Source organism: Dermacentor albipictus, chromosome 4, assembly GCF_038994185.2.
Source record: "Dermacentor albipictus isolate Rhodes 1998 colony chromosome 4, USDA_Dalb.pri_finalv2, whole genome shotgun sequence".
Lineage (NCBI taxonomy): Eukaryota > Metazoa > Arthropoda > Arachnida > Ixodida > Ixodidae > Dermacentor > Dermacentor albipictus.
In genome coordinates, this window is record NC_091824.1 from 168390553 (window position 1) to 168409647 (window position 19095).

A 19095-nucleotide genomic window follows, 5' to 3' on the forward strand; every position below is an offset into this window, starting at 1 on the left:
GTTCAGCTCCCTGGCGTGGCATTTAGAGTCACATTATGCTGAGGCCAGAGTGCAAATGTCCTCATGGGTGCAATTTAAAGGACCCCAAGGGGGTTTATTTAGAGCCCAGAACCATGCTGGTCAGCATCAGAACTTTAAATAAGCCCAGTGGATTAATCATGACATTCAAATTTATCCATTCCTTGTGCTATGGTGGTATGGTAGTGGTACAAAGACCAACTCTCTCTGCTCTCACTTGACGTGTTGTCCAGAAACACAAACATCATCAGTTCTGAGAAACAGGACAGTGCATGTCGTATTTCTTATTGCCTTTTGTTTACGTCTATGTAGCCACACAACCATAAATGTTCACGAACTAGCCCAGTTTTCTATTCCAATGCAGTCCTTTAAACTAATTCAGCCACATATAGAGCTCAATGTTGCTTCTACCTTAAAGAATGCCATGTAAGCTCAATGCTTAGTACACTGTAAAGCGATTGCAATACAGTTTATTGAGATCAGTCATTTAGGTTCCATTCAACTTTGTTGTTGCAGGAAGTACCTGCTGCATGATGTCAACCCTGGTGAGGGTTTCAACTTGAGAAGAGATGTCTACATGAGAGTTGCAAGGCTTGTAGCAGCACTTAATGCAGATTCTCATCATGAAAAATGGACGCTGGTTTTGCCGCCGTGGGGTCCATTATACCATTGGCACAGCAAAGATATAGGTTCACAAAGCAAGATCAGATGGGAAGAATTTTTTGATATAAACAGCTTAGCTGGCTATGTGCCTGTCATGGAATTTGAAGATTACATCCACAGTGAGTATGGCTGTATATTCACTTATTTGAAGGAGTACTGAAGGGGACTGACACAAGATTTATGAATTTCCATTTTTTTATTAAATGAAAATTCTATGCCCTAAAACCATACAAAAACATAATGGCAAGTCTCAGAGCACCCTGAAGAATTTACCATAGCAGTTTTTTTATGAACTATGGGGGAGGGGGGAAGTGGGGTATTCTGTATATGTTCACCTAGTGGACATGTCCACTTCGTCTGCTGCTGAAGTGCCAATTGGCCGAGGGTGCCTGTTTCCTTCTGACATGTTCCTCAGTCCAGCCAGTCAGAACTTTAGCAGCAGACGAAATGTACATGTCTACTAGGTGGGCACTTACTGTATCCCCCCCCCCCTTCCCAGGTTTTGGTTTTGTTTCACATGAGGTGAAACAAAACACACAAAATGAAGGGCATAGTTGGCAGCTTCTGGCAACACGAGTCACTGTATGGTCTTCAATCACCGCACCGAGCTGACTAGCGTGCTCTTGAGTTGTTTGTGAAACCTCCAGACCGCCACCTCCAATTTTGGTGACCTGAATAGTCTCCTCTTTCATGTCTAAAGCTCCACTGTACTTGGCCTTGGCGCACATTTTGAATGGATCGCATAACAGGAGCTGTAATTATTTGTGGTGCTCTCAAGAAAGTGAAGCTTTATATTGCGATCATGGAGTTGACAGCTACCTAAAAATAAAAAAAAGTGCAGCACAAAATTTTTGCGTCAGTACTCAGTTAACATGTATTCTCTTTTTAATTATACAGTCCTCAGCATTAAAAGCCCATTGCATTTGATGCCTACACTTGCCTCACCTACACTGTGCTGTCTTTCCTTTGCAGGCGTAGGAAGACTTATTGACAAAATATTCTTCCTTCAACACTATCCAAGCACATTTACCTCGTCCATGTGGGTTGAAAAATACGAAGAAAGTCCATGCCTTGAGGAAACTGGCTACTATGAAGAGAGCGATGGAGAATACAGTGGCTGGTTTTGGGGCTATTACGATGTCACAAGCAAGGAAGTTGCTTGCCTTTATGTCCAAGGGTCTGGCTCCACATTGAAACCACTGCTTCAAGAGCACTCAAACCACACGTATGTGATGTCACAGCGCTCTCTTAGTAGCGGATGTTCTCTCACAAATGCAGCAAACTAAGGAAGAGATATATAATATTTTCTCAAGCCCTTTATTTTCTCTTGACCACTTAAGGTGCCAATCAAGTCTATCGATTGAAAACTTACTTTCGCTACATTTGTTCCATCTTCAGAATCATAAAATGTGTACAGCTTCAGAATAGGTTAAGAATTCTGTATTTTTTTTTGTTTTGTTTTGTCAAGATTACAAAATGTAGACTTCATGTATAAACTCACTACGGGAGCATCAGATATGACATCAATGACTTCATATCTAGCAAGCTTGAAAAGCACCTTTCCAGGTACTCAAAAGTTACACCTTATGCCACACAATGTGAAATACAATTAAAAGAAGTGTGTCCACTACATACAGGTCGCGGGATCAAATTCCGGCCACGGCGGCCACATTTCGATGGGGGCAAAATGCGAAAACACCCGTGTACTTAGATTTAGGTGCACGTTAAAGAACCCCAGGTGGTCGAAATTTCCAGAGTCCTCCACTACGGCGTGCCTCATGATCAGAAAGTGGTTTTGGCACGTTAAACCCCATAATATTTTAATTTTTTTTTTCCGCTACATACAACGCCACAAAGCAAAAACACGCAGCTCTCTACCTTCCAACTCATTTTACTAAAACATTTTGCACACATTATTAAAACTTGCAACACAATTCCAATCAGAATTGTTTCAAGGTATATGTGACACATTTTAAATATCATTACTTTCATCAATGCTCGTGCTGCTCATGCACTGTCTTGACATACACAATTCTGTACACAGCAATTAAAAGGGTTAATACCTGGCATGACCGAAGTGGAGGAAGTCACTTCAGACTTTAAGCAAATTAGAGTATAGTTTCTACAAGAAATAAATATGTATTTTTACACACGCGCTCAAAACGAAACAGTCCAATGTTATTGCACATGTGAGAATAACAAATTTACGTTTGGGTAGGTAAACTACTTCACATAATCAAATCCACTTTTGTAGTCACTCACTGATGTAACTTCACATTATATTCTCTGTGTTGCTGGTTAGGCAGTTGGTCCGGTTAGTGTTGGTACCTTATATCCACTTCTCTATGTCAGTCCTTCTAGGAGTGGTTATGAATGAGACGCGGGGCATAGAAATCTTTTTTTTTTCTCCCTGTGCTTCGAAATGATGGCACTGGCTTCATTACATTGTGCCTTTTCCTCTCATTTTGTCTTTCTTGCAGTGCCATCATGCTAGACCGTGCTGAAGTTATCCTCCATGATAATTTCGGGGACCCAATTTACTGGGAGGTTAGCATCTGCTTGTGGCTTTTTGCCTCTGCATGGGAAACTGTACAGGCTCTATAGCATTGAGTGTTCTTTGCAGTGGCTGCCTTTCTTCTATGCGACTTCTTGATGAGTACAGCGTTTTATTTCCTGTGGTGATGCTCTTTGCCTGTTATAAGTCAGGTGCAAGTGTTATTCATGGCCACATTAAGAAATGGGCACCATTATTAATAAACTGCCTCATTGTTGAATTGTAGGGCAAAAAAAAGTGAGCTGGTATATATATGTACCATCCTTCTCCCAAAATAAACTGAGTTGCAAGTTCCACGCTTGTTGGTAACTCTGCCTGTGTTCTTTGCCTTTTTGCGCACTGCAGTTCAACAATGAATCACTAACAACTCGCCCAACTCTCAGTTATACTGTAATAAACTGCCCTGTGCTTGTATTTTATTAGTATACCTTCATCTTTATCTTCACATATTGAAGGTGCGGGATCAAATCCTGGCTGCGGTGGCCATGTTTCGATGGGGGCAAAATGCAAAAACGCCTGTGTACTGTACAGTGAATATATGTTAGAACCCCAGGGGTCAAAATTACTCTGGAGCCCCCCCTACTACAGTGTGCCTCAGAATCATGTCATAGTTTTGGCACATTAAACCCTAGAAATAATAATAATAATAATAATAATAACAATAATAATAATTACTACTAGTACTACTACTACTACTATTATTATTAGCCTCAATTGTATATAGTTTTATAAATCTGGTACAAATATGCATTCGGAAAAAGGGACAAGCACTTAAAGTTCGAAATACAGTTTTATGAAACTAATGGTGACTCGGTGTCAATCGTGTTCTGTTGCTCATCACTAGATCAAAGATTCAATCTTGGCCACAGATGGGGGCAAAATGAAAAACGCTTCTGTAATTACATAGATTTAGGTGCATGTTAAAGAATCCTATGTGGTCAAAGTTAATCTGAAGTTTTCCACTAGCCTTCTGTGCAGTTTTGGAACATTCGGTTCCTCAATTTAGTTCTTCAACTGAAGTTTTGGAGGGTAGGTGAACCTCTGTTCTTCAGAGTGAACCTCCTGTTGTAAATGCCAGCAGCCATGTTCATATTTAGTCACCCAATTTCTAAATTTGGTTTAAGAAAACAAAAAAGAATGATGAAGGTGCCCTTCTACTGCGAGAGGCAAATTCTGAAGCTGCAACCTGTTAAGGCCTTGCTTAATACAACAGAGGCCCTATTTGCTCGTTAATGGTAGCAAGTTGTATGGAAGCCACATGCATGTGCATTGAGGGCACCGAACGCATCGTTATATTAGAAGCCTTAAATTTCGACCTTATTGCTTGCATGCCGTTAGGTGTTGGCTTATATTGAAATTCTGATGTTGATAATGCTGCTGTTTAATTTAGAGGAAACCACTTTCACATGCGGATACATTTGGTTCTTAAGCTTATGGCCATTTTCTTTGTTTGTTCGCGCATGTGCAGATAAGGCGAAGCATGCGCTTCTCAAAGAGACTTCGTGATGTGGCAGACAAGTTTCGCCGAGACAACCTGAACTCGGATGAGGAAAGGGATGGCACAGTGCTTGAGGAAGACTGGAAAGTTGTTGCCAACCGTACAAAGCATGCCCTGGGTGGCCCATATCTCGCAGTTCATCTCAGGCGCCAGGACTATGTAAAGAGTCGTCCCAAAGATGTCCCTGACCTCAAGTGGGCAGCAGAACAGATCCAAGTGCTGCTTGAGAAGCAAGGCCTGAAGAAGGTGTTTGTTGCAACTGATGCAGGCGATGAAGGTAAGACTGCAGATGCTCTCTATACATAGGTACACATGTCAGTTTCCTATTGGAATCACACCACTTAATACTCTGTCGCCAGTTCTCGTTAACACTGATATCTCCTTGTGGCTACCTGTATTTATGTCATTGGATATGTCTCTTAAATATATTATGTGTCCTTCCTTAATTCCAGCAAGGATATCATTAGTTTGCACTTATTCTCGAATCTGTGCTGCACTCATTCTCTCATAATGTTATATATATAGTTTTCGTTTTTGTTGGTCATAGGGCTGCCTTTTTGCTTCAGCCTGTTTTTGTTAGATTGCAAGTTTCACTTTCACATGTTAATACTGACAGAATAGGTTTACTCTGTTTTTTACTGTGGCCACAACTGTATAAGACACATCAGGCAAAGCTAGCTTGTCCTAACCTGCCACGATCGCCTAGTGGCTGTGCTGTTCGGCTGCTAAGCACGAGGTTGTGGGATCGAATCCCGGCCACTGTGGCCGCATTTCGAAGGGGGCAAAATACGAAAACACCTGTGTACTTAGATGTAGGTGCACACTACAGAACCCTAGGTGGTACAAATTTCCGGACCATTCAGCCAACTAGAATCATGAGAGAGAGAGAGAGGGCTCTTTATTAGAAAAACAGAGAATTTTGCCGGCGCGTATATAACCGCTGGCATGCTACTCTGTATAGGGATGGGGAATGGGATTAAAAGATTCCAGAAAAGAGTGGGAGAAAAAAAAAAGGATAAAAATAAATATGAAATGTCCGAGTGGACCTGATACTAATTTTTACACGTGACATGGCGGGTAAATTTAGGCTTTTGTATAGGAAGGATGCAATTTTTAAAGTTTTCCTATTTGACCAATTTCTGTCAGGTATTTGAACAATAAATCCAAAACCCGTCGCTGTTTTGAAGGGCCGGGCATTGGACCTAAGATGCTCGGTAACGTTAACGGTTCGTGGCGAATCATGTCCATTTGGTGTTCAATAAATTGTCTCTCGTCGCGGTACGCGGGGCATTCTAGTAATATATGCTCAATTGTCTCTAAGTTGCGACAGTTATCACAGTATGGGTTAGTGGTAAGTCCTATGCGGTACAGATAATTGTTCGTATATGCCACGTTCAGTCGAAGACGATGGTACAATGTCTCTAAGTGTCGAGGAAGTGGTCGTGGAATTTTCGGTCTCATTTCTGGGTCAATGTAACGTAGGAAGTTATCTTGGTGAAGCGGCAGATTCATGATGCGGTCTTTTTCTTGATAGGCATATTTTTTTGTCATGGTTGAAGCGTCGGCTTTTGTAAAATATGTTCTTCTGAACTTGCGGTATTGGAGTCCATTTCTGGCAGCTTCGTCCGCTCTTTCATTTCCCGAAATGCCGGCATGGCCAGGTATCCACTGGAACTTTATGCAATGCCCAGCAATCTTAGCCCTGTGGTGAAGATAAGCCATGTCAAATGCTGCTGGTTGATTATTGCAACGCTTGTGCCTGTTCCACATACTTTGTAGGGCTGCTTTTGAGTCTGTGAATATCACCCATGTCTTTGGCGGCTGCTGTCGAAGTATATACACAAGGGCCTCCTTAATGCCATATAGCTCCGCTGAAGTAGATGATGTCGCTCGCTCAAGACGAAACGAGAATCGTTGTCCTGTAGAGGGAACAAAAAGTCCGCATGATGAACGATGTGGAGTTGTAGAGCCATCTGTGAAAATGTGCGTTGCGGCTGCGTATTCTTTGTGCATATATTCTAAAGCTATCTGATAAGTCGCTGCTTGAGGCATTTTCTTTTTCGCACTGATTCCAGGTATGTATGGCACGATTTCCAGTGGGGACAGTGTCCATGGTGAAATGTTTCGCGGCATAATTTGTGACGCCTGAGCAGGAATCGAAATAGATATGCTTCCGACGGCCTGCCCAAAGCTAGATGTAGCACGGGTTCTGGAAATATCCTTTAAGAAGTGAGTCTTCGTATGAATGACGTGGCGGAGGTGTATCCGAAGTGTCTCCTGCGAACATAGCACTTCCAGAGGCAGGCATCCAGCTTCTGCTACAGTCCCTGAGCGGGACGACCCCTTCGGAAGGCCAAGACATACGCGAAGGCAGTTGTTTCGTGCTGCCTCGAGTTTTCTCTTGCTTGTGGGAGATATATTGTGTAGGATCGGGAGGTAATATCGTAGTGTTCCATTGACGTAGGCCTTATGGAGGAGCACCATTGATCGACAGGTGCTGCCCCACTGTGATCCGGCTAGAAATCGGAATACGTGCGACGCCGAGGAAATCTTCTCACAAAGACATATACGACGTTACCTCACCAAACTGAACCGAAAAAGGTGGAGGGACTTTTGTGGGACACTGGACATACGACAACCGCTGAGCAAAATCTGGCGAGTCGTCAGAGGCATTCGCAAAGAGCTGCAACAGCTTTATCCTTTTATCGCCCTCTCATTACATGAGCGCGCATCCCTGAAAGAGGTGGCAGAGCAGTACTGCAGGCTCCTTTCCAATGGGACACAACCTTTGCGGCAAATTGCAAGTCGTCAGCCTAGTCCACCTCGAGCTACCCTTCCTGACTTAGAATTACCATTCACCATCGAAGAGCTCACGGCAGCAATCAGCGACGTAAACAAGCGATCATCACCTGGCCATGACGGCGTGAGTTATGAAGCACTCGCAAATCTTTGTCACACATCTCGCCTACGCCTTCTTGAGTACTACAACGCCTCATGGATAACTGGGGAGGTTCCTACGGAATGGAAGCTTGCGAAAGTCATTCCTATATTGAAACCATCGAAGCAGCCAACAAATTACGCCTCCTTCAGACCCATATCTCTGCTTAGCTGCGTAGGGAAGCCATTTGAAAAAATGATCTACAAACGACTGAATTGGTTCCTGGAAACTGCAAAAGTTTACCCGGGGGAAATTAATGGCTTCCGGCAAAATAGATCCGCAATTGATAATGTCATTGCCTTGGTCTCATCAATTGAAGAGGAATTGGTCTCTGGCAACATACCTACTGCATTGTTTTTAGACATTAAGGCAGCATATGATTCGGTCTATCATACAGCAATACTTGACGCTTTGGAAACCCTTGGTCTTGGAGGACGGCTCTACGCATGGATTGCAGACTATCTTCAAGGACGCCAACTTTTCATGTGTACCCCGGACGGCCCCACGGCGCTTTATGCCGTCGAGAAGGGAGTGCCACAAGGAGCTGTGTTAAGTCCGGTATTATTTAATTTAGTCCTCATCCATCTGAAAAGAAACCTGCCCCCTGGCGTCAAAATCACACTGTATGCGGACGACATCTGCATTTGGAGTGCGGCGCGTTCCCGCAGTACCACCCAACAACGCCTCCAGAGAGCGCTAGCAAATATATCGGCCTACCTAAATCCAAGGGGTCTGAAATTGTCCCCCGACAAAAGCGTTGCCATGGCTTTCACGCGGAGGTGTATGGAAAAATACCCACTAGTGTTGGGTGGTCGCGCCCTTCCATACGTCAGGACGCAAAGGTTTCTTGGAGTGACGATCGACAGGAACCTCACATGGTCGCTCCAAGTGAAAAAACTAGAATCATGAATAAGTGACATCGGGTATGTGCTGCCCTTGAGTGAATCTCGTTCACCCTACCTTGGGTTACTAGGCATGTGCCACTGGGCATGTGCAGCTCTTCAATGCACGTCTCTCTCACCAACTTTGGTCACTGGGTATACTGGTATGTGCAACAGGGCATGTGCTGCTCTTCAATGAACCTGTTTCACCCCAACCTGGGTCACCAGATATGTGCCCTTGGGTATGTGCCTCTCAGTAGGCCTCTTTGATGCCAGCTTGTCACTGGGTGTGTGTTGCTCTTCAACAACAACAACAAAAAAAAATCCCTTAAGGTTTATTCGGTGCTGGGCAGAATTGAATCCACTTCATATATATGCAGACATGCGCTATGCATTTCCTTCATAGTGGGACCGCTAGATGGCACAGTGTGTCCAGAGGGAAGAGAGAGAGAGGAGCCTGGCTGCAATACACGCCTCATACATGATGTGTTTTGCCAGTATGAATACAGTGTACTGCCATCAGTGGCTTAGCCAGAAATATATTTCGGGTAAAAGAGGTTCTCCGCCGACAACTACCATTCCTTGCCCTCCTTCACCTCTCTCTCTCTCTCTCTCTCTCTCTCTCTCTCTCTCTCTCTATATATATATATATATATATATATATATATATATATATATATATATATATATATATATATATATATATATTACACACACTGTAGGACCCACTTATTATGATACATGTACTGGTTATAACAATATATCAGTTATAACAATGAAAGCTGCTGCACCCTCAACTTTTGTTTCTTTTCTGTGGAAATATAATCCGCTTACTACTATGCCTTCACACTGCATTATCGGTTATAACGATGAAGTCTGGCTCCTGGGTGTCCATACCAAAAGGTAATAGAATGGGAAATCCTTGAAAAGAAAAAGTGAAATGAGCTGCTGCACGATCGCCCGCCACCACAACTGCCGCTGCGCGCTTCCACCCCTCCGAACACGAATGGACTGGCCCATAGTTCTGTGCCGTGCCACCCTCCAAAATACGAATGGACTGTGCCAACTGTGCCAGGCCCCGAACACTCTCAAGTTCAACAAATGGCCACAGAGGGCTAAAAAATTTACCGCGCGATGCTGCTAAAAAAAACAGGCATAATACAATGAAAAAGGTTCCCCCGTGAGCGCAATATCATCTGCTAGAGGTGCCTGTAGTAAGTGCAGTTTTAACCTACAAGCTTTCTCCCACCTTAATTGAAGCAATTTTATTACATGACGAAGAGTACAAAAATATTCATAATAATACACTGTACTCTTGAGCACTTACTCTGCTTTTCTTTAGCCATTATAAGCGCAAAATAACGTTCAGCATCATTGACTACCCACAGAACCTCTGGCCTGGATTTAAATTTTTACCGGTATGTTCGCATGCACGGCGGGCACGTATCCATTGGTAGGTGCACTTAAGCTGGTTGCTCGTTATGTGCCAAAACCAGTTTATTGCACTTCGATAACATGCATTGTTTAACTTGAGGTGCAGTGAGGTGTTTGCGAGGGGAGATGTAAGCCCGAAAGCTAGGTTTCACTCGTGAGCCATGCGGAATGCATCTGCATCGAAACAGGAGCCGGATTCTGCTGCGACGATAATGGTAAGTTGTTTAACATCGCTGTTTGAATTGTTATGTAGTACTTGTCTCATTACATATGGGCAGTCAGGATCCTCCATTGCTGTTTCCTAAATAATCCTTTAGTTGCGAGGCCGTCATTATACACACACAATCACGAAAGAAAGAGAGAGCGATATCGGAATGTGCGTCACATTTTTCACCTCTTTGTAGCCGTAGCCATGGGTGAAGTATCCTTATCAATATATATATATATATATATATATATATACACACACACACACACACACACACACACACACACACATATATATATATATATATATATATATATATATATATATATATACATATATACATATATACATATATACATATATACATATATATATATATATATATATATATATATATATATATATATATATATATATATATATATATATATATATATATATATATATATATTTTTTTTCAAGTCCGCCTACAACTTCTTTCGCCCACAAAACCAAATAACCCTTTGGTAACTTGAAGTGAAAGTACAGAATTTAATGTATTAAACAGTTGGGGCACGCATGATAATTCACTCCTATTTCGTACCTGTTGGCTCCAAGTGCTCTTGCTGTTCGGTTTGGTTTACCTGAGAGCAATTATTTTTGCAATAGTCAAGCGGTGCATCACGTTTGGGCAGAAAAAAAAATGCATAATTTCTAATAGCTTCATGTCTTTCATGCATTTGCTTGCGAAACCAGTAGGGTGATCTCTTATAGTGGATAAATGAGTGCAAAAACGTTCTCGTTTGTGATCCTAATAATACTGAAGCTATTGACACGCATTGTAGTCAGCCAGACATCAATTTTGTGGGCAGTAGCAATACTTATTTAATTAACATGTTGTTTAAGCACCCTAGAACAAACAGTGTACATTTGCATGTGTTCTGCAGTCACAGACCGTTACAGTCGCACCATTACATATATGTCACTCCTTTTTACATATCATATTGCAAAATTGGTTTTTTTTTTTCTATTTCTGATGCAGTCAAAATTTCTGTTCCAGACATGTAGTAAGGAGGACAGCACCAGTGTAAAACAACACACTTCACACACTAAAGATAAGCTACTGCCTGCTACAGCAAGGCCATTGTGTGGACTTTTGCTGCTCCTACAAGGTAAACAGCACCGGGTTCAGAAATAAATATGCTTGATATATGCTGTATTGGCTTGCTAGTCTTGAGATACATGTCATTTATTTGTAGCAGATGCTATGAATGTTTGTTCATATTTACGGTTCAGCATATAATTGGTTCAAACATAAAAGAAAACACTACATAAGTTTGGCTAATGAGTGCTGTATCTCATGTGTTACTGTTCTGCTCCAACAGAGTATGCACCAAGCACATCTTGGTCCTTGTCACAGGAGCCCCCATCTACACCAACAGGAAGGAGCTGGAGCCAAACCCGCAGTGCTTTTACACAATGAACAAAGACGATCCAGAAGTATTAAAATGAGATATCAAGTCTACAGGGGACTGTGTCAAAAGTTAAAAGAGCCTCGGCCATCATTCCATCAGCACGGTTATTGGCTGAGTCATCCAGGTACCTCAACAAAAAAAAAATCTGTGTGTTCAGATGCACCTGCAACCCCTAAACAAGACGAACGATTCTGGCCAAAAAAAATTCCGCCAGCTTGCCCTTTCTTAATCAGCTTCTGCCCTTTCTTGATCAGTTTCCTGGCCTTGTCAAATTCCATTTGTGCCACGTATTATAATTTTTTTCAATGAATGCAAGCTTTTTCATTGTCTATTCTTGTAAGATCTCATTCCTCTTCCTCATCAAAACATAAGGGTGAACTGATTCTTTGCTCATACTTAATACCAGTCACTGTCTAGTATCATAACATATCTGTAGCAGTGCAGTCGGAATCCGCAATAACGAAATACCTCAACAATGCAATTCTCGCGACAACGAAACATTTTCGTATCCCTGGCGAGCGCCCATAGGATTCAATGCATTTCATACCTCTCCGCAACGAAATGTCGCTGTACTGCAATCCCTCATCAACTAAATTAGCCGGAACGTAACTCCGCATATTGCGTAAGGCTAGCAGGCTTCAAAATGTACTCAAATGCGATCGTTTTGCACTAAAATTGCGTAAAGTACTACCACGTTACACTTGTGCAGGCGCCGCCATTTTTCTTCACAAAAGCAACCAAGCGTTGCAAGCGATCAGTGCGCTGGAAACGCGTCATGGCCGCCATCTTCTTTGTTGATCGCCCGTTTGAAGTGGCACCATGAGCGGCACACACGTTGCTACCGACATGTTACGACGGTGTTTGCACGCCTACTAGGCGAAATCATAGATCATTGTTCGAAACGCACATTTAGTTTGCGTTCCCCGCTGCTGATGACTCGGCGAGGCCTAGGCCAATCGTGTGAGGCAAAACTGAATGCAAACTGGATGCGTGTTTTGAACAACAATCCCGGATTGCGGCAGTACACTGCGTAACGGGCGCCTCAGTGAGAAAAATGCAGCAAAAACAAAGAAATTCACGTCCCACCTACATAGAATTGTTTATGGCGCTTGAGATGGCGGTCGCGGCATATAGAGTGTCACGCATCAGGCCATGATTGAGCCATCGTCTGGGAATACGCATCCCTTGCTTCAAGAACGCTGGTTCTGGTGCCACACGACAGGCATCTTGTGCAGATTCGGCGCCGGACGTAGATTTGCGCGAAAGGGCTGTTATCTCAATCGTTTGCCTTTGCGTACACGAGATTTGATCACTCTTGTGCTCGGCACCGGACGTGTTGGCGCCTGCGGGCAACAGCGTGCGCTGGAGAAATGCTGCTGCTCGCGCTGTTGCTCTGCGTCCGGTGCCGAGTTATGCAAAGTCTCACAAAAGGGATTGCATCTCCGAAAGCAGTTGACTGAGAATACTGTGCCATGGCAGTTCTACCACTGCTGGTTGACGCACGCGGCACACTTTGTACTGTTGGCAATGCAGTTATATATCCTCATGCAAAGCTTGCCAAGGTAGGCTAACAGAACCATGACAGTAAAGTTTTGTTCTGTGATGCATTGCCTATCTGCGCTGTCTCTTTTCGCAACAGCGAAATTCTCGCTAAAGCGAATTTTTTCACATTCCCCGCTGATTTTGTTACTGCGAGGTTCAACTGTATTTTCTAGTGTACGTTGCCATGTGCAATTCCTGTCCTGAAATAGCTGATGCGGCATCAGCATGTGTCTTGCATTAACCTTTGCACCGTGTGCTATGTAGCACTTGACTTTTCTTAATGTTTTTGGACTTCATTGCTTGCAGGGTAGAGTGGCCTCTTTCTTGAATGCAAGCTTTCTCATTCCTATATTTAATTCCTAGCCTCATTCAGGATTGTTCTTCTTGCTCGATAGCCTGGGTTATTGCACAAGCTACATTGAAGTGATTGATTGCAGAATCTGGTTTAATTGCCGTCCCACTTAGTCCTGGTCGCCATGTTACGTTTCTCGTGCATGGGAGCCTGGTCAGTTACATTGGGAAACAGTCTCTCGAGGTAAGCACCTGGTCCTGCAGGCAGCACAGCGGCATACACTTTGAATTTACATATACCGTGATCTGTACTCCCCGTTCCGTGCTTTCCTGCTGCAACCGTGTGCAAATTTTGCTTGCAGCCTTCCTCGGCCATGATTTGGCGTGAACGGAGACTAGCACACGTGGTTACATGGGCCAAAGTGTATGAAGCTGATAGCCACGTGGGTTGAAGGGCCTGCAAAAGTGGCTCCAAAATGGTGATGGCCACAAAACCGACCATGCCCATATTGAGGGAATGTGGGGGGCCAAGTGCGAGTTACATATTACGGCACGCAGTATAAGAAGAAGAAACGTGCAGGTTGGAAAGAAGGTAACGCTAAAATGGTGGGTAGTCCATGTCGCTGTATTGGCTGCGGCAGCAGATGCTTGCATCACTTGATTGCTTCGCAATGCAAGTTGCTCATCTTCAACGGCAACTGTCGGTGCAAAGAGATGGGACACTATCCAATCTGCTTGTGCTGCTGGTTGTCGCTTGTTACTAGACCACCATATGCGATGAAGGTAAGCACTATGCCTGCAGTCAGACAGCTGAATGTGCCTTACGCGATCCCTGTGCGTGTATGTTCTCATGTGTCATGTGGATCTTAGCCAATGTATTGTGCATAGTCTGAACATTATGTTAGAGGTATGCTGCTGAAGTGATTTGATTGCAGAGTCTCATTTCAATGCTGTCCCACCTGGCCATGGTTGTCGTGTTACATTTCTCGGATGTGACAGTCTGGTCAGTTGCATTGGGAAACAGTCTCCCGAGGCAAGCACTTGCTCCTGCAGTCTGCACAGTAACATAGACTCCCTGTTTACACACATCATGATTGGCGCTCCGTGTTTGTCCTTTCCTGCTGCAGCCATGGGCAAAGTTTGCTTGTGGTTTCCTTTGGCTGCAATTTGGCGTGAACGGAGACTAGCATACGTGTTTGCATTGTCTGAAGTGTGTGAAGTTGATAGCCACATAGGTGGTAAGGTCTGTAAAAGCGGCTGCAAAGTGCTGATTCCCACAAAATCGACCATGTCCACATTGAGAGCAGGTGGGGTAGCAAGTGTGAGCGACACATTAGCAGCCACCAAAAGAACAAAAAGAAACTTGCAGGTTGGAAAGGAGGTAACACTAAAAGGCCAGGTAGCTCATGTCGATGTGTTGGCTGTGGCAGCAGCTGCCTTAGTCACCCAATTGCTTCACAATTCTAGTTGGTCATCTTCAACAGCAACCGTCGGTGTAAACAGGTGGGATCTGCTTGTCCAATCTGTTTGCGCTGCTGGTGGTCGCTCATTACCAGACCATCATGTGCGACAAAGGCAAGCCTTGTGCCCGAAGTTGGATGGCTGAATGTGCCTTAAACGACCCATGGTGCGTGAATGCTCACTGCTGTCCTGTGGATCTTGGCCACTGTATAGTGTATTGTCTGAACCTTATGCAGTGATTGAATGCTTAGTCTCGCTTTATCATGGTCGCTATGTTATGTTTCTCGGATGTGGCGGCCTGGTCTGCTGCATTGGGCAAGACTCTCTTGAGGTAAGTATCCGCTCCTGAAGTCCATACAGCGACAAAGACTCCTAATTTACACGCACCATAAGTGGCGCTCCCCGTTTGTCCTTTCCTGCTGCAGCTGTGGGCAAATTATGCTTGTGGGCCTTCATTGGCTATGATGTGGCGTGAACGGAGACCAACATGCGTGATTACATGGTCTGAAGTGTATGAAGTTGATAGTCACGTGGGTGGAAAGGCCCGCAAAAGTGGCTACCGAAGGTGATGCCTACGAATTAAATCGGCCATGTCCATATTCAATGAAAGTGGGGCACCAAGTGTGAGCGACACATTAGCGGCCCCGAAAGAAAAAATGGCTGTGGCTTAGGTAAGGTTAAGCCCAGGATGCGAAGCATACTAGCCTTTATTTTAGTTGTTGAACCACTGTTTAGCCTGGTGAACTGCTGTTGCTTGGCTATATTTGGTTCAGCTAGACGAAGAAACAACTCATGCATTACTGCTTCGCCTTCAAGAGTGGAACGCGACAGCGTTCCCGTCGACCCGCCAAGGGGTGTAAGACAATGGGCTACAGGGCAGCGACTACGCGCCCCGCATTGGACACGGTGAGCGTCGAGCAAAGCAGTGTTCGGCGCGGCAACGAAATGTGCGCCTGAGCAAGAGACGCACGCCTTAGAAACAGCTCGTTTCTAAGGCAACACCGCATTCACTAGAGGCGCTTTTGTACCGCTTTGAAGCATTGTACTCGTGGCTCAGTGGTAGCGTCTCCGTCCCACACTCCGGAGACCCTGGTTCGATTCCCAACCAGCCCGTCTTGCAAGAGTTGAGCCAAAGCCACTTCTCCTCTGTCGTGACATCACGGTGTCACGTGGTTTCAAGGCGACACCGCCGCGCCTGAGGAGCTGGGTTGAGCTCTCGTAATATGCTTCGCATAAAAAAAAATGGGCAGGTTGAAAAGGAGGTAACATTAAAATGCAGGGTAGTCCATGTCGCTGTATTGGACGTGGCAGCAGATGCACGAGTCACTCGATTGCTTTGCAATTGCTCTGCATGATGGCCTTCATGTGCAAAGCTGAAAGTGAGCAGTTTACAAGCTTGCATAAATGGTTTCAGCGTATCTCGATATGCAAATTTTATTTCTGGTTTTGTATGAGAAGATGCACTGTTTGTCTTCTGTCAATAAAGTCGTGAGTCCTGTTCACTCACTTGTGGCTTGTTTGTATGGGCATCAGTAGAGGCTCTTCAGTCTCCTGGAAATTAGAACGCACCAGCTGGTGCATTCTATGTTGCTGGTGAAAAGAAAACACACTGCTATAGATTTCAAAATGAAGTACTTCTAACCGATGAGGCAATCGTCACAATGCTTTCATCGGCTAGTAACAGTGACGGCCACGATGGCAGCGCTTACGCGGTAGGGCAGGCTGCCTCAACATTGTTCCTGCGGGAGGCCCTGTAGATGATTCAGTCCCTCATGGGATTGTTTTCGCGAGGGACCTTCCGCTTCACTACATGGAGCACCTGGATGTCTTGGAGAAGGATGTCGTCAAGCTTCGTGTAAAGCAAGCAAGGCTGACAGACATGGGGTTTTCTCGTGCAAACCTGTGAGAAGTACATGTAGAAACGCTTGTGGCAATTTTGTCCCAGCCTTTCTTCTGGATTTCTCACACTGAGATGCTGCTGCAGCAACATTCCAACATTCCTTAAAAGATGCCTTTTTGGGGCCACCAAAGCGATGCCTCAGCGGAGCTCGTATGTCACTTGCCGCCAGTAACCTCTCTTTGCAGTTGTTATAACAGTGCCATTCTTGAATGCCGACAGCCACGGCTTGTTAACAACACGATTGGAGTGCTCAGGAAGGAGAATTAAACAGTTTAATGAATCTACACAATCAGAAGCCAGATGGAGGGAGGTGGTGGGGAGAAGAAGTGGCCTTCCGGCCATTATAATTTTCTCGGAACAGCTGCACCATCCCCCATTTTGATGTTTGTTTATGCTACCCAGTTATAACAAATATCGGTTGTAGCAATGGAATTTTCGTGGTGCTTGAATATTGTTATAAATGTGTTTGACTGCATATGTGTGTATATATATATATATGGAGGTTGTACACTGTGCAGAAACAAACTCCTAGCTCACCTCGGACAAGAATTCTTAAACATCGAGGATGCACGTTTTTGCATTGCCAAAACAACACTTTGCTTAACTTCTGACCAAAGTTTTTAATTGCTAAGGCGCAGCCACTCCGCATCAAATTATGCTATTATCCTTATGCTATTTTTAAAAATGATGATGTTTTTTCAGGGAGATGTCAAAAATAGTTTATGTACAACATTTAAAAAATGGTAGCAAGTGCCACCACAACAACAAAGGTGACGGGCTGGGGCAGCGCTCATCCTCTTTCTCATCTGCTATGCAAAGTCTTTCTCGTCCGCAGGACGTGGCTCATAGCATTATCCTTCAGTGGCGAAAGCACCGATTCGGTGCAATAGAAATACGACGGCACGGAAAGGTTCACCGCACACACAGGGTTAATCAGTGTCTGAGACATGGCTTCAGGCAGATGACGTGCACAATGTCAGTGCAACATTGAGTCAATGGGAACGAAAACAACAGAGCGATTTCGTAGCTTAAATTAGTCACTTGGCGGCACACTCGATATGGGCCGGTGTACAGGAACAGCACCTTTTCAGAAAGCCCGACAAAGCCTGCTGGGGACCAGAGGAGGACACGTGACCCAGGGGCAAAGTGGGTAGTCCTGTGATGGCTATTGTATCGCTTTTGCTGTTGGATCTGCGATTTGCTGAATCAAGCGCAGGCAACTTGCATGATCAGCACGGGCAATAGCCTCTCGAGCAAACTTGGTAGGGGGGCATGTGGAAAAAGGCACCAGTGTGTCCACGGGCATCTTAGGATTTCGGCCAAATAAGAGAAAGAAAGGCGAATAACCAGCGGTCTCATGTCTTGACATGTTGTACGCGAATGCCACAAAAGGCAGTGCAGTGTCCCAATCCTGGTGGTCAGCAGACATGCACATTGCCAGCATATCGGTAATTGTTCGGTTCAGTAGTTCCGTCGAACCATTCGTCTGGATGGTAGGCCTTGATCAGATAGTGTTGTGTCGAGCAGGACTGTAGAACGCCCTCGATCACCTTCGAAAGAAACTGTCTGCCCCGGTCAATTAGGAGTTGCCGAGGTGCCCCATGCTGGAAAATGACGTTATGGAGTAAGAAGTCCGCAACGTCGGTCGTGCAGCTGGTTGGAAGAGCACGGTTGATCTTGGATCGCATAGTATTGGGGGCGAGCTCCACCACTGGTAAAGCTGCCGCCACTGTCGGCGTGACGTGGCATGAGGGATCACATGGACACAGCGGCTGCGTTGGCTGCTCCAGAAGCTCTGAAGCGAGCTGAAAACAAAAGTTTGAAGTCCCACTTGTGCTGCAGTTCTGATTAAGTGGTGAGGCCTTGCCGCCTTGGGTGTCTGCTTGACAACACTTGAAAGCACTATAATAGGTAGTGGCTGCCTTTGGAGGCATGCAGCATGGTAGGCTACTGCTCGGTGCCGCAGTGCTGGACGTACGCAGCAGAGCCCGGTATCAACCTTATTCACACGTAGCCGCAGAACGAAAAGCTGCATGATGCTTGGCTCACGAAACTTAGAACCGGCAAACAGCCATCGGCGACAACTCGGGTGCGCAGCAAGCACAGACGAGAGGAAGATTTCTGCTACAGCATCGGGATGTTCGGTGAGTAGCAGAAAATGCGCATTGAGACGTTCACCCGTGCCCGCTGCGCAGCTAGTGTCATGATGGTTTGGTCTATGAACTTGTTGATGCTAGACAGCGACAAGTTCAC

The 19095-nt window shown here is 44.8% G+C and overlaps 1 protein-coding gene and 1 long non-coding RNA gene across 4 annotated transcripts in view; both read left to right on the forward strand.

Moving 5' to 3' along the window:
* Window positions 1–19095, forward strand: part of O-fut2 (O-fucosyltransferase 2) — a 43385-nt gene that overhangs the window by 4392 nt on the left and 19898 nt on the right. For all 3 annotated transcript variants that reach the window (XM_070537791.1, XM_070537790.1, XM_065442094.2), the window contains 4 exons: window positions 535–800; window positions 1654–1906; window positions 3162–3228; window positions 4704–5010. In XM_070537791.1, coding sequence (XP_070393892.1) covers window positions 535–800; window positions 1654–1906; window positions 3162–3228; window positions 4704–5010 — 893 coding nt within the window. The remainder of the gene's footprint in view (window positions 1–534; window positions 801–1653; window positions 1907–3161; window positions 3229–4703; window positions 5011–19095) is intronic.
* Window positions 9351–15710, forward strand: LOC135910088 (uncharacterized). Its single transcript, XR_010566902.2, has 3 exons — window positions 9351–10201; window positions 11234–11345; window positions 11559–15710. It is a non-coding gene; the product is annotated as an uncharacterized lncRNA (long non-coding RNA).